Source organism: Calliopsis andreniformis, chromosome 5 (genome assembly GCF_051401765.1).
Source record: "Calliopsis andreniformis isolate RMS-2024a chromosome 5, iyCalAndr_principal, whole genome shotgun sequence".
Lineage (NCBI taxonomy): Eukaryota > Metazoa > Arthropoda > Insecta > Hymenoptera > Andrenidae > Calliopsis > Calliopsis andreniformis.
The window spans coordinates 216105-230955 of record NC_135066.1 but is presented as its reverse complement, the minus strand read 5'-3'; the positions used below and the strand labels follow the sequence as shown (position 1 = coordinate 230955).

At 49.3% G+C, this 14851-nt stretch overlaps 1 protein-coding gene across 1 annotated transcript; it reads right to left on the bottom strand.

Annotated features, from left to right (window-relative positions):
* Window positions 1-2059: 2059 nt before the first annotated feature.
* Window positions 2060-14738, bottom strand: LOC143179806 (uncharacterized). Its single transcript, XM_076379183.1, has 4 exons — window positions 11797-14738; window positions 8074-8197; window positions 4481-7738; window positions 2060-2268 (listed from the first exon to the last, which is right to left on the bottom strand). Exons 1-4 carry the CDS (start codon window positions 14584-14586, stop codon window positions 2198-2200), a joined length of 6243 nt encoding a protein of 2080 aa, XP_076235298.1. The 5' UTR covers window positions 14587-14738; the 3' UTR covers window positions 2060-2197.
* Between the last annotated feature and the right edge of the window lie 113 nt (window positions 14739-14851).

Here is a 14851-nt window from a genome sequence, read left to right as displayed (position 1 = left end):
CGATTTCCGCGCCTTTTTTTTTCTACTATACTGAAGAACAAACTGCCATTGTTACACACGCAAATTAAAAAAACACACGACTTTATCTTTTCTGTTTTATTTGGCATTTGCGACACTATGCACGGCACGGTAAAATTATTTTTGAATTCTTGGCAACGCGTTTCACCAATCGTTCGTACAACGCTTTTTCATTTCGCATTGATATAATAATAAAATAATATAATCGATAATTATTAATGAATAATCGTAATAAAAGATACAATGATAATAATCATTACTGAACTAACGTTAGGTAGTCGCCAGAATATAATACGCGTGTATCACGCTGGCGTAACTATATCTAATAGCTTTTCTCCCTTTTCTTGTTAATTAGTCTTATCCGTCTTATCTGATCGCTCACAGATAATTTCTCTCTCTCTCTCTCTCTCTCTCTCTCTCTCTCTCTCTCTCTCTCTCTCTCTCTCTCGCCCTCCCCTCCCTCTCACACTGCACTATCAGTCAGCAGACACTCACTCGTACGTTCACTCATCGACACATTCTCCGTCCCCCTTCTTTTCCTCCAAATATCTTCCTTGTTCTCACGTTTCTCTCGTCTGTGTTCACACAACATTAACTGCCTTTATCTTTAGTAAACAAATAGCATTCTAGTGTATTCAATGTACAACTATTTACCGTCACTTTATCGATTATGTATTTAGAATCGTAATTTCCTCTTTTCGTTCACACTCTCCTAAGAGATAAGTATCTTTGTCTTCTTTTGATATCGTTACCAACTACATACATTGGTTAGGTAATCAAATTGTCTAAGAGTCGTGATTTCGTCCGTAAGTTACACAATTTTTCTACAAAAATGTCGAGTCTGCAAATTCGCAATTTTCTTTTTACAATAAAATACAACGATCTATAATTTCACCGCTATACATAACGTTTTCGTTCGACGTCCGTAGACATTACACATCATACACACGCACGAATGTATATATGCGCAATCACGTTATACACATACACACAATGCACTGAGTTTCGTTTCGTCGCGTTAGTAATTCGCGCACACACGTTCTCCCTCTACAACGTTTCTACGTGCGATGAAAATGTTACTCTTCTTCTGATTCTAACGGAATGAGAAGCGAATCGAAGGTGCGCTCGTATCATGTTACGTCGCGTTAGAGAAAAATCGAATTGCTCGTGGCACGGTCGAAGTTTCGTGCTTTCTCAAGGAAGTCAGTCTAATAACGAGATCCTCACGTACTCCTGCTGCATCGCCTTTTTCCTACTTTCATATATGTATATCTGTTGTCATTCGCTTGATGCTCCTGCTTCAAACGCCTCGCCAAACTCTTTCTATCCTTGCTTATAAGGAACATTTTTATTTGGGATTTCTAAGACGATCAAATTCCGCGAACAACTTGAATTTTCACGATTTCACGTTCGTCATTGTCACGCGCGGAGAGGTAACACGTTATGCACCTAAACTTCTGTGGACGAGTTGAGTCAGAATTAACCCAGTTATAGGTACGTTTGCCCATCCATACATGACTACTACAATCACTGTCAGCCTTCGAAACAGCGTGTCACCGTCGCAGTCGTTTTCCTTCTCTGTGCCTTCTTTTTTTCTATTCGAACAAATGTACGATTGGTATTGGAAATAACGGAAGAAAATGCCTTTTTTACCTAACATAACTCGTTACATTTCGAACGTAATGCACGCACCTACGAACAGTCTAGTCGTGTATTTGTCGAAAATACGTTTACGATTATTATACACTATACAGTTTGTTTGCCGATCAGAATCCAACGATGAGGAATTGTTGGGACATACGTGTGTCCCGTCGTCTGACTCTCGATCGATAAAGCGAGAGGGATGACGAGGGGCGACGATGATAGTGGTTGCGACGGCGATGACGATAGGCAGAAACGGTCGTAAGCTCGCAGGCTGGAACACGCAGGGTTGAATATCGTGATGCGTTATCGAAGAAGACGATAGCAGATCCGAAATAGCGGTGTTCCCGAGGCCATCCTAGGGTTGTCTGGCGGCGGCAGCGGCGGCGGCAGCGGCGGCGGCGGCGGCAGAATGTGGATGTCCCGCAGCGGTCGTGCCAGTGACCGCCACTGGTGGCGGATGATGAGACGTGTGGTGAGTTTGTGCGGAGGTGGGTCCGGTCGTTCCGGCAGCTAGTACGGGACCGGGGGCCGCGGGTCACTTGGGCGGGAATGGCGAGATCACCGATGCGGCTACCGCGGCGGCCTGCTGACTCGCCAGCATTGCCGCTGCAACACACATTAATTACTCTTTTTCTTTTTCTCTTTCTTTTTCTTTTTCTTTTTCATTTTCTTTTCTTTATCGTTCGTTCGTTCGTTCGTTCGTTCGTTCATTGCGTCGCGCTCTCTCGAATCGCGTCGATCTCGCTTCTCGTTCTATCTGCTAATCTAATCTCGCGTCCTTCACTGTCGTGCCCGTGCGAAACGAGCAGAATCGCATGGTCCATCGTAGACTCTTTACCAATCGAACACCTTTCTCAGCGATTCGCGTCACTCCAGCCCAAGTGTCGCGTAACAACGAGCGAACAATTCCAGTAGAGTACCGCGGCGAGTCGGTAACGACGGGAAAAGGAAAACAGCACGCGAGAAAATACGCGTACATATTGGCCATACTGCACGTATCGAGTAGGAAAGAACATGATAAAGCATCCATTTTATTGCGAATACGATAGACATTGTCTAATCATCCCTCGTTTTTTCAATTATCACGCGTCGACAAGGAGATTCAATGCGCCGATATTTCAACTGACTCAAGTTGCAATTGCACGATTCAAGTTGTTCTGGACTTCGATCGCGCACGATCGGCAATACTTTTCGTACAAGCACTTTATAAATCTCTAAGTAGAAATACGGTGAAATAAAAGGAGAAGAGATGTAGCGTTGAGACACGCTCAAGGATCAAAAGTTCGATGAGAATTGTAACGCGGGACAATTGTTGGCACGCTTTACGCTCAAAATTCTTGGCAGTGGAAAATTTAGGACGTGAAAAGAGCAAAGGAAAGAGCGATACGGAAAATTCTATTCTTCGATTCGAAAGCGAATGCTTTCGTGGAAGACTGCAAAAAAGACTATGAAACGAAATATGCTTTATCTGTGTAGTCCTTCGTTTGCGTATCGAAAAGTACACGTAACGCTCTCGTTGTGAGCGAAGTAAATTGGACCAATTCGAATCACTTTGATGCAAACGAAACGCACACATTATCGCCATCCATCTAAAATAAGAAAGTCACTCACACACGCACACGCACACGCATACACACACACACACTCTCTTTTTCTCGCACGTGCGCGCACGAGTTAGTCATTTTTCGATTAATAATTATCACAGTCTGAACTATACGTCTATCTATGCATCTCGGCAGTCTCGTGGCAAATAGGACGCGACTTACGTAGGTATCCGTTCTAGACGATCGTACTTGTATGTACGTCGATACTTACATAATTTTTTCGGTTCATAGTAGATAAATAAGGAAACGTTTAAACGAGTATTTACATGTCTTTCTGTGTATCGTTTGTGCGCATAAATAAGAAATGCACCTTTGCACTTCTGCTAATATAATCAACGCAATCTTGTGTTCATTTCTTCATCATTGTCAAAAAACTGTACGATCGATTCGTATTATTTACATGCGTTCATTCGTCGAATCTTTTCGAGACCAGTATAACGTATCGTCTCGTTAAGAAATAGAAGGAAGGAATAACACGTGAGATGGAGGAGTGCAGTGAGGAAGAAACGGCACACATGCCGTTCTACACTACAACGAAACGACATCCCAACGCATCCAAGTGTCTCTCAGCAACAGATTTCTTACACAAACCGACACTCTCTCTAACGGAGAGCTCGGTCATCGCACTTTCCTTCTCGATTTCTTTTCCACTCGGGATAACTTTGCATCAGCATGCACCAATATGGTGCAATATTAGACGTCGATCAGGCTTTGACGAGCTAGACGAATTTACTCCATTGCCTCGTGGAGAGGCGACTGGTGCCATGTCGCTCCTCGTGCGTACCTTCGTCTTGTCGTCGACTGTTTCACGATAATCGTAAGATCGTTCGAAAGCCTAATCTTTATGAAAAAAATGACTGAATAGATTCGGCGTGTAATCCGCTACGAAGAAGTACGCGATCCCATATATTCGCGTTCTTCGATGTGGGGCGAAAAGTCACGAGATCGTGAATAAAAAATGAGATCGAAAATGTATAAAATTTCTGACATGGGATGAACGAGACAATGCGAGGATAGAAGCGGCAGCGATCAATTTTTCTTTGACTCGAGAAGTTTGTAAGTCGAGGCGAGTCGAGGCGAGGCGAGTCGAGGCGAGTCGAGGCGAGTCGAGGCGAGTCGAGGCGAGTCGAGGCGAGTCGAGACGTGTTAGTGCGCGACGTGATCAACGATTCGTATAGGGGATCTTTATTGTCAGGGTCTGACGAGAGGCTTACCTCCGTAAGGGGCGGGATATTGTCCAGTCAATAGAGGATAGCCTAGGCCCACGTGCGTGTGATGATGAGTATGCACATGTCGCTGGGGTGGAGGCGATCTATTGTCTTTTGGCAAGGACCCAGTTCCGGCGTCGACGGATGGTTGCTGCTGCGGTTGCTGACCCCCAGACTGACTTTGCTGTTTGGTCGTTGGTTGTTGACCCTGAGGTTGAGGCGGGCCGGGGCCTGCAACCGAGCTCGGCGGCCCGCTCGGCGGACGCGACGGCGTCGGCCCCGCCGACGACGGACTCGCTGAAGCCGCTGACGTCTTCGGTGTTGGAGACTTGAGCGCACGTTCTTGAAGTTCATGTATCTTGTGCGCCGAATAATACTGATTGGCATGGTGTTGAAGCAAATCCAAAGCTTTACCGCCGGGCGGCCTGCTCAGATCCTCCGGTGCGTGGTACCTCGGCAATTGATGGAGGTACGGGTTACCGGTGTACGGTCCTGGGACCAGCATCGGGCTCAGTCCACGATAGACGGGGTGACCAGGATCGAAAGGCAACGCGCCATAGTGCTGCGGCTGCATGTAGCTCGGATGGATATACGCGTACTGCGAGGTAGGTGGTGGAGGACCTTGCGTCTCCATAGTTGGTTTCACGCCCTCCTGTTTACTCTTCGAATCCTCGTTCTTCCCCAGATCCTGACCCTTCTCCTGTTTCGGCTGATGCTTCGGACTTGGCGGAGGCACTTTCGCCTGTTGACTCTGCTTACTCGTTTCCTCTTTTCGCCTCTGATTTTCCCCTGGATACAAATAATACCTACGATCGTCTTGCATCGGCCCAGGAGGAGGAGGGGGTGGGACCGTTCTTTGACTTTGAGAACTATGATACACGTGGTATGGACTCATTTGACTCTTCATTTCGATACTCTCCTTTAGTATCTGATGGTTCTCGTGTTGTTTGTCCTTCAAACTAGACTGCTGCGACTGCGGCTCCTGTTTGATTTTTGCCTTCTGTTCGTGCATATCTTGCTCCTGCGCCTGTTGCTGCTGCTGCTGCTGCTGCTGCTGCTGCTGCTGCTGCTGCTGTTGTTGTTGTTGCTGCTGCTGTTGCGTTTGCTGTTGTTGTTGCTGCTGCTGTTGCTGTTGTTGTTGCTGCGAAACCGGCTGCGGAGGTTGATACGGATATCCTGGTGGCATGTAACCGCCATAGCTTCCATAATAATGCGGCTGCTGCTGCGGCTGCTGCACCGATTGACCAAGCTCTTTCTTCTCCTTTTCCGCCACGACGCTCTGCAAACTAGCTATCGTCGGCATCTGCGGTATATTTAACGGTTTTATCTCTTGCTTCGGCGCGAGATCGTTCGGTTTTGGATCGACCGATTTGCTGTCTTGCACGCTTGGCACCAGGTACGGTGGTTGTCCGTAATAGGGATACATGCTGAAGTGGGCCGGCAAATGAGTAGCCGCGGTAGCCTTTCCATCCTTCTCTTGACTCTGCTTCGATTTGTCGGTGGGTTCCGCTTCGAGCACCGGTGCCGCGTCATCCGATATATCCGAATAAGCAGGACTTTGAACGTCTTCTCTGGTGGAATCGACGATTGGCGCCTCTAACGGCGATGGATGAGGACTACCACCAGGCGATTTTCTCGATTTCTTCTTATACCCTTGTGGCTTTGCTGTTCGCGGATCTTTGTTCTTATCTTGCTCGGGCATAAGCGCTGCGGTTGGCTTAACCTTAAACTGTGGCATTTTTGCGTGCAACGAGACGCTCTGATATGGTTGCAAATGTGACTGGACAGTTTGACCGGGGTGACCCGCTTGTGGAGGCGGCGCCGTCTGCAGACCTGTCGCTTGTTGAGACACTTGACTCGTAAGACCCTGCAAGCCTGGATGTTGACTCGCGATCCCTTGCAATCCAGCCGCTTGTGGTTGTTGCTGCTGCTGCAGCCCGGCCTGTTGCACCATGTGAGCTTGCGTCGGCTGTTGTCCGAGTTGTGCCGACAACGAATGTTGCACAGAGAGTTGGTGCGTAGCCGGTAATTGCTGCTGTTGTTGCTGAACGGCCGGCTGCAACTGTTGAGATTGTTGATTCGATACGAGCTGCTGAGGCGCTGAAGACTGACCAGATTGCAGCGACTGCTGACTTTGTTGCAGAAGAGAATTTTGTTGTTGATGTTGCGAAATCTGGGACGGCTGAGGAGGTTGCGGAATATTCAACGGCTGGGGGATATTCACGCTCGGGTGAGGCGATGGTACCGGTCTAGGCGATTGACTCGGTCGAGGACTTTGCGGCGAATTCGAACAACTACCCAACAGCGACTGATTCTGTTGTTGTTGCGATTGCTGCTGCTGCTGCTGCTGCTGCTGCTGCTGTTGCTGCTGCTGATGCTGTTGCTGCTGTTGCTGCTGCTGCTGTTGCTGCTGCTGCTGCTGCACGGCCTGTTGTCTCACCGAGGTCGGTATCGTCGAAGATGGAGCAGGTAAATCATCTTGGCCGAATCTGAGAACACCCGGCTTTACGATACTCTTGTCCGAGGCGAGAACGGCTGCTGGCGATTCTGTACTCGGTGAAGGAACACGAGGTGGAGGCGGTGGTGTTTCTGGCGGAAGACTAGTCGTCGGAGGACTAGCTGACCTGAGTGGCGTACCCTCGGGCTTGTCAGCGGGCGACTTGACCGGTGTCGCTGGACTCGGAGCCTCGATATTGCTCTCGTCATTTTCCGACATACTCGTGATGCCTTCTTTCGTATCATCGTCGTCCGCCGACCCATGCGCGTGACTTTGATGATACTTCAGTCCATTGATGTGTTTGTACTTTTTGTTGCAATTTGGCTCGGGACACTCGAGCAGTACCGGACTTGCCGGTGGGGATCCACTGGGAGGCGTAGGCGGAGGTGCACGCCTCTTGTTTTTGTCTTCTTCTTCCGGGCCGCGAGATTTCCGTTTCGCCGCTGGATCTGGCCGCGGTGGGACGAAAGCAGCTGGACTCGGACTCGCCGCTGGTGAACCTTGCGCTCCGCGGCGTCCTTTCGCGCCGCCATTTCGTAATTTACTGTGTACCGAACTTCTCGTTTCCGTAAAGTTGCTCAAATCGTTGCCTGGGGTCGAATTTGCAGCGGCTCTTCCACGCTTGCCACGCCCCTTCGGCGTTCGAGCATCGAGATCGCTCGTCGGAGAATCGCAGAATCTTGGTGGTGCCCAGTCGTGGCGAGTGCAATCTAGTAACGTGCCCACGTATGTTTTTCCTCGCCAAGTTACATTCACAACTAGTACACCTGCAATCAATACAGAATCCTAGAGATCTAACGCTTTTCTTCCTTATTTGTGAAAACTCGTTTTATGACATGATTTCGCACCATAAATCTCATACTCGTATGTAACTTCTTGTATCAGATGTATACGATGCATTCGGAACGGTTATGAGCACATTTCGTCAGTAGTGATCGAGGAAATCTAGATGTTCGCGTACTTTTTATTTTTCACTTTTCACTATTTACTTTTTATTTTTTACTTTTTACTTTTCACCTATAACGACACATCTGACGAAATGTTCGATAATCAACATGAACGATTCAAATGAAATGAAATGAAATTCAAGTTCAAGACTCACCTCCTTCGGTTTCGTGCCAAACGATGCCCTCGAGCGTCACCGACGTTCCAGGTTCGCAGGGTCCTAAACATTCTGGTTCGGTAATAGTCCCCACGCTGGTCCCGACACACACGTCGGACATGTCCTGCAATTAAAAAATTTACATGTAGATCGTTGCGCCAATTCATAATTACCGCGAAATCCTTTGATCGAACGCGAGTCAATCAACTTTCTGCCCTTTCGTTTTCTCTGAAGTTTCGTTCGCAAATGCATTTTCCATACGAAGGAAAAGTAAACAACCAGAAGAGCGACCTTTCAATTATCTGATGCACGTGACTGCGTAGATTATTTGCCACGCGTGTCTATAGGTAGGTATGTACTTTTCTCCCTCCCTTCCCTTTCCCCTTCCACTCTCGATGCGAAGACTTACAACTGTGTATTTGCTTGCGTATTCTATTCGCGTGTACTTATCAAACGATTCATGTACAACGTAAAATTCTTTCAAGACGAGTATAGTCTAGTCGACTCTAGGAGAAGATTGCTGTATCGCAGAAGATAACATTAAGGGTAACGTGAAAAGAAGTGTTGAGAATTTTATAAATAGTACTACTGCGACAGCCTTAATGCTCGACTACTTCTAATCAGTAGGTGCAACATTTGTCGAAGGATACGATAAGCCAAGAAAAAGAGAAGAAGAAGAAATGTGAGTCGCGAAGCCTTCCTTCTAGACGACTCGTTTTTCTCTTTTGTTTACGTCTGCGAAAAGTCAAATATTTGACGGAGAATTATTTATTTCTTTCGGGAATATGTTAACACAAACGAAATTGAATTGTTAATTAGAAAGGAGCTGATGAGCATGTCTGTGAGGAAAGATGGAAAAATACAAGGACAAGAACGACTCGTACAGCTGCATGTATAGCAGCAATTCGAGCAATGAAATACACGCAAATATGAAAGAAGCACATGTGCCCGTCTACTCCTCTACTCTATAAACGCATGTACCCCGATCGAGTAGGGTTGTCACGCGACGTACTTTGTGCCATATTATTTTCACCACGATAACGATGATTTATACGAGTTGCACCATCATCAACGATCCATCGATAATTGCTGTCTCTACTATTTTTTCCTTTTCTCTCGATTTTGTCAATCGATCGTTCACTATTCCTACCGTTAACCATCGACCAAATTCAACAAGTTAAACGAAAAAACGAGACAAGACGAAAGTCAATCGGAATTGAAATAATAATAATAATAATAATGAAGGTGGCAGAGGCATGCGTTGAGTGCAGTCTAAATTATTGTATTCTCCTTATCGATCGAAAAAACGCTGAACTGGTTTTCCGACAGGAAACAACTTTACTTGTAACTACGTTTCCCTCCATCATCTACTACAATATCTTTACATTCTGTTTTCCAGTTTTCACGCAGTGCATTATACCCTTGACGTCTTTCGTACGAAGGTAAATCGATATCAAAGTTGTTTGGATTACCGTATACGTGATAACAGGCATAAGACGAGAGAAACGAGACAAAGCGAAGCAAAGCAAAACAAGGCAAGGTAAAGCGAGACAAGGCGAAGCAAAGCAAAGCAGAATCACCGGAAAGATCGACCAGAAAGGAGATCGAACTGGCAACGAGAGAAGTTTATAGTTTTAACTAGCTTAGAGGTTTCTCACTTTTAATTGATCGAATGGTTGGTTGCTCCCAAACCAATTCTGTCCCGTTATCGCTTCTTTTACTCTCCCTCTCTCTCTCTCTGCCCCCACTTGCCATTCTTTCTCTTCCTCTCCCTATCTCTCTCAGCCCTGTTTTCTACGCTATGAACTACATACATTCTGTACACCGCGCTACAATCCGTCCCTTCTCTTCCGAGTCCCTCTTATCGCCACTCGACCGTCAAACGATACAGCCGCTTACATTTCCGCGCTTAAACCACTAATCGGCCTACGCGCGCTGCTTCAACCTACCGATTACCCGGCATTTATTCACCATCGTCTCTCACCTTATCCTACACATACGTACGTGTATCTACTACATATATCTACTTTTGTGTTCCGACGTGATTTAGATATATGCCGACCGAGATTATTACGTAAGAGATTAGAATGGAGAGCTTCGTCGAAAACGTCATCAGGGTTGAAGTTATGTTTGAGTGTTTATCTTCGTTCCAAAAACTCTATTCTCGCACGCGAGAGAACATAACATCAGAGGGTAGTAAGGAGAAGGAGCGATAGATATGACGAAACTACAGTCAGGAACCGAAAAGTGATAATCAAATATCGCAAGCATAAGCGATAGAACAATCATCGTCGATTTTTGCAACGGTAATTATCGCTTCAAAATTACTGCCACCTTACTGCACCACCTTCTATTGCAGCATGGAGCATTCTCCATTTCGCTAACGACATTTAAGAGAATTCTTTGCATTTAATGCGACCGTACGATTTTATTATTATTAACAATTGCTTCGATACAGATGCGAAGATTGCAGAGAGCGTGCTCAATCTCGACGCATTACTTTCACCGACATTTTCCATTCTTTATTCCATCGACGCGAAACAAGTTACGATTCGTTCGATGAATGGAAACGTCGAATAGATGATGTTGCCAAATGGATAGACATCTTTAGCCATAATACATAACAGAGAAATATTGATTTATGTGGAGGTTGGCGCCATCTGTCAATAGGTTGCAACGTGTCCGAGCAATGCACGAAGCAGTCCACGTAGAGAATGAATGAAATGGGATGAAACAGGATACTAATATCTATCATCGAAGTGCGCTCGTCAACAACTCTCTACAATTGTACGCGTGCAAGCAGATTGACGAGCAAAATGTGATAATGTTTCTGAAGAGGAAACTTCGAAGACCAGAAACCAGAAGAGCTGGCAAGTCACAGAAGTCTACTATCTAGGAGATTTAGAGATTCGTTCAAGTATTGTGGCAGACGTAACGAGAATGAAAACGACACGATTATTATTGAAGTTGTTCTGAAGCGAGATAAAAACGCTCTGGAATCTCAGCGGACTAAACCGATAGAAAGATGGAGAGGGGTGAGAAAAAAGAATGAAACGCAGCGACAAGAGGAGTAATCTATCCAGCTGATACGACTACGGACGGTTGTTACGGCTATAGCTGCAGCTACAGCTGCAGCTACAGCTGCAGCTACAACTATAGCTATAGTTACACGCTGTCTCGTCGACACCCGTGTTTGTCTCTATGTATTCGTCCGTGTACTCTCGGGGGCGGAGACCGCAGAGTATTGATTTCACCCCCTTCGCGTACCCCACAACCGCGGCGGCGTTCCGTCCCCCAAGCCAAAGAGAGGCTGCCGAGTCTCGACTCCGACTCCTAACTACCTCCTACGTTTTCGACTGTAGCCGACTGCCGACGACCAAATTGTTGCCGACTACATCGACTTGATCGATCAACTACATCAACTATGCACTAGCCGACAGACCGATTCGCGGTGACCTTGCATCTCGTTGCATCTTGTTGCATCTTGTTGCATCTTGTCGCTCATTCGGCCCACGAATGTAGCAGATACACTTAGGGAACAGGGTAGGTTCAGTCTGTGTTGTCGGAGAAAGAAGGGTACGGATATTTTGTTGATCGATCTCCCGTGCAAAAGCAGAGAGAAGAAGAGAGGAGGCAGAGTAAGATAGTGGGAGAAAGCGAAGAGGCGAGTAGAGATAGTCGCATAGTCGGTGAATCGCGTGAGGAATGTGCAAAGGGGGTTACCTTTGGCTCGGAAGCAGAAGTCTTCAGCTTCTTGGGAGGCGGAGGACTGGTCGCGATATCCATGGCGTCATCGGGCGTCGTGGTAATCGGAGGTCCGGTACCGGGTACCGCGGCGAGTTTCGTTTGTTCGGGCTTGGCGGCTGGGCCAGCGGCGGTCGCGCTTGCCGGGCTCGGAGGTGGACAAGGGGCCGCAACGGAGTTGGCCGGCGGCCCTGGCCCTTGGGAAACCGAGAACCCGGTCCGAGAGCTTGGCGGCGGTCCTTGATTTTGCTGGGGAGCGGTCGCCGCCGCTGGCGGTCCCTGAGATTGCGCGGCCACTCCCGCCACTCCCGCCGCGACGGCCCCTGCACCCAGCCCCGGCCCTGGCCCAGGCCCAGGCCCTGGGCCTGGCCCGCTCGACGGTTGACTCTGACCGCTGTTGCCTCCACCACCGACTCCGATCCCAACTCCGACACCGACGCCAACCCCGACCCCGACTCCGACTCCGACTCCGACGCCGACGCCGACTCCAGGTCCAGCGACACCGCTGTTAGGCCTTGCGGTGCCGTTCATCTCCGGCTTGTTCTGCTGCGACGTCGCGTGGTTGCTCTGTGGCTTCTCGTGCTTGTCCCGCGTCTTGTCCCGCCGATGTCCGCTGGAGCCCCGCTTCGAGCCGGCGGTCGAGGAGGTCGCGCTGCCGGCCCCGCCGCCAGAACCCGCCGAATGGCTCGGCTTCGATTTGTTCGACGAGGAGGAGGACGATGACTGACCACTGGCACCACTGCTGCCACTACCGGGTCCAACGCCGCCGCCGCCGCCGCCGCCGCCGCCGCCGCCGGGTCCGGTACCGCCGACTCCACCGTTCCCACCGGTACCACAAGCACCGGGACCGCCGCTACCGCCGCCACCACCGCCGCCGCCGCCGCCGCCGCCGCCGCCACCGATACCACCGCCGCCACTGCCACTGCCGACACCACCACCACCACCACCACCACCGACACCACCAGCACCGGCACTACCCGCACCGGTCCCCGCGGTGCATTCAGAGTTCTGGGCGTTCTGACCGATCGCCGAACCGACGGACGAGGAACTCGACCCTCCCGAGGCCGAGGAGGAGCCGCTCGAGGACACGGAACCGCTCACGACACCGACGCTCTCTTGCGACGACACCGATCCGTTCATCTCGTTCGACTTCACGATCTCGTGTTTGGCCTCGCTGCTCTTCGTGCCCGGTTTCGTGCGTTTGATCTTCATTTTAAGGCCCTTGTCGACGGTTGCCGAATGTTCAACGGCCATTTTGCTGGGATTACCAGAATTCACGTGTGCGGCGTTAACGCCACTCACTACAGCGTTGCTCTGTTTGTTACTCGCTCCCGTAATGATCGTCGAGGAACCGTTCGCGTTTCCGGTAGCGTTGCTACCGGCGTTACCGGCGCTACCGGCGCTACCTGCGACGCTTCCGTTCCCGTTACCGGGACTATTCGATCGTCCGCCGGACGAATTTAAACCGCAGGAAGACGGCGTCGACGCCGCAGTGGACGATAACGACGACGACGAAGACGATATGGACGACGAAGAAGAAGAGGAGGAGGAGGAGGACGACGACGTGGACGACGACGAGGACGACGACGACGAAGAAGACGATGAGGACGACGATGTCGACGAGGAGGAGGACAAAGACGAGTTCGATGATTGTCCGCAACCGTTTGAGCTCGCTAACGCTACCGACCCAGACAAGTTCGACGAGGTTAGACCGTTCGTAGAATTTTGAAGCTGATGATGATGATGATGATGATGATTCGTATTATTCGATGCCGATGTAGCCGAGGCAGGCGTAGAAGCCATGCCTGTCCCTGAGCTCAATTTCTCGTCCCTCGTCTTCTCAATGTCCGCATCAAGGTCGATTATCAAATCCCCTATTCCGATGTCCCATTCGTTATCGTCGTATTCAAAGTTGTTGGTCGCATTCGTCGCGGCCGGGTCCAGCTCATCGGTGTTCGCAGCCACCGTGCTTGCTTTACAATCCCTTTGTTGCCCCGATGACGACGACGACGACGACGACGAGGATCTGTCTCGACCTTGATGGTGATGATGATGGTGGTGATGATGGTGATGATGATGATGGTGATGATGATGATGCCTATGCTCTCTCTGCTCTCTTCCTGTTAGCCCACGTTCCTGTCTTTTCGACGTTTGACCGCTTCCTCCTCCCCCACCACCAGTATTACCGAGATGTCCTCCGTTGTGTTTGCCACTTCCGTTGTTGCTCCCGCTGCCAATCCTGTTGCTGCTGCTGTTGCTGTTGCTACTACCACTACTACTAGTAACGCTGTTGTTATTGTAGTTTTGACTATGATTTTGACCGTGAACGTGACCGTGACCGTGACCGTGACTCTGACCCTGTCCCTGTCCCTGACCCTGACCCTGACCCTGACCCTGACCGTGACCGTGACCGTGACCGTGACCGTGATTCTGGCTGCGGTTATTGTTACTGTTACTGCCTCGATCAATCGCAACGGCTTTCTCTGCGTGTTTGTCGTTGTTGCTGACACTATCGTTGTTGTTGTTACGATGACTAACGCTGTTGTTGTTATGATTGTTATTTTTGTTGCTATGATTGTTGTTGTTGTTATAACCGCTGCCGTTGTTGCTACCGCTGTTGTTGCTGCTGCTGCTGCTGTTGCTGTTGCTGCTGCTGCCGCCGCCGTTACCGTTGCCGTAATTAACGTTGTTGCCACCACCACCGACGAACGGAGATGGTCCTTTGCGGTTTACGTTAGGGAGGCGACCGCCTAGTGGCGTGGTCGCCATGCCCTTTGAAACGTTTCCCCGGTGCCCGCCAGCCTGATCACCAACTGCCCGCCTGTTCTCGCCGACTCCAAGCAATGCCACAACGCGCGACACGCGTCCGTATTACCCCAACCACCACCCGCGAGACGCGCCTCGTCCATCGAACACATCACTCACTCTCTCGCGGTTGCCCTCCACCGATATTCGCGATATTCCCAAAATCCACCCTTACCTTCGCTTTCGTTTCCGCTTCTATTCTTCCTCTTTCGCCTCTTAAGATCTTCTC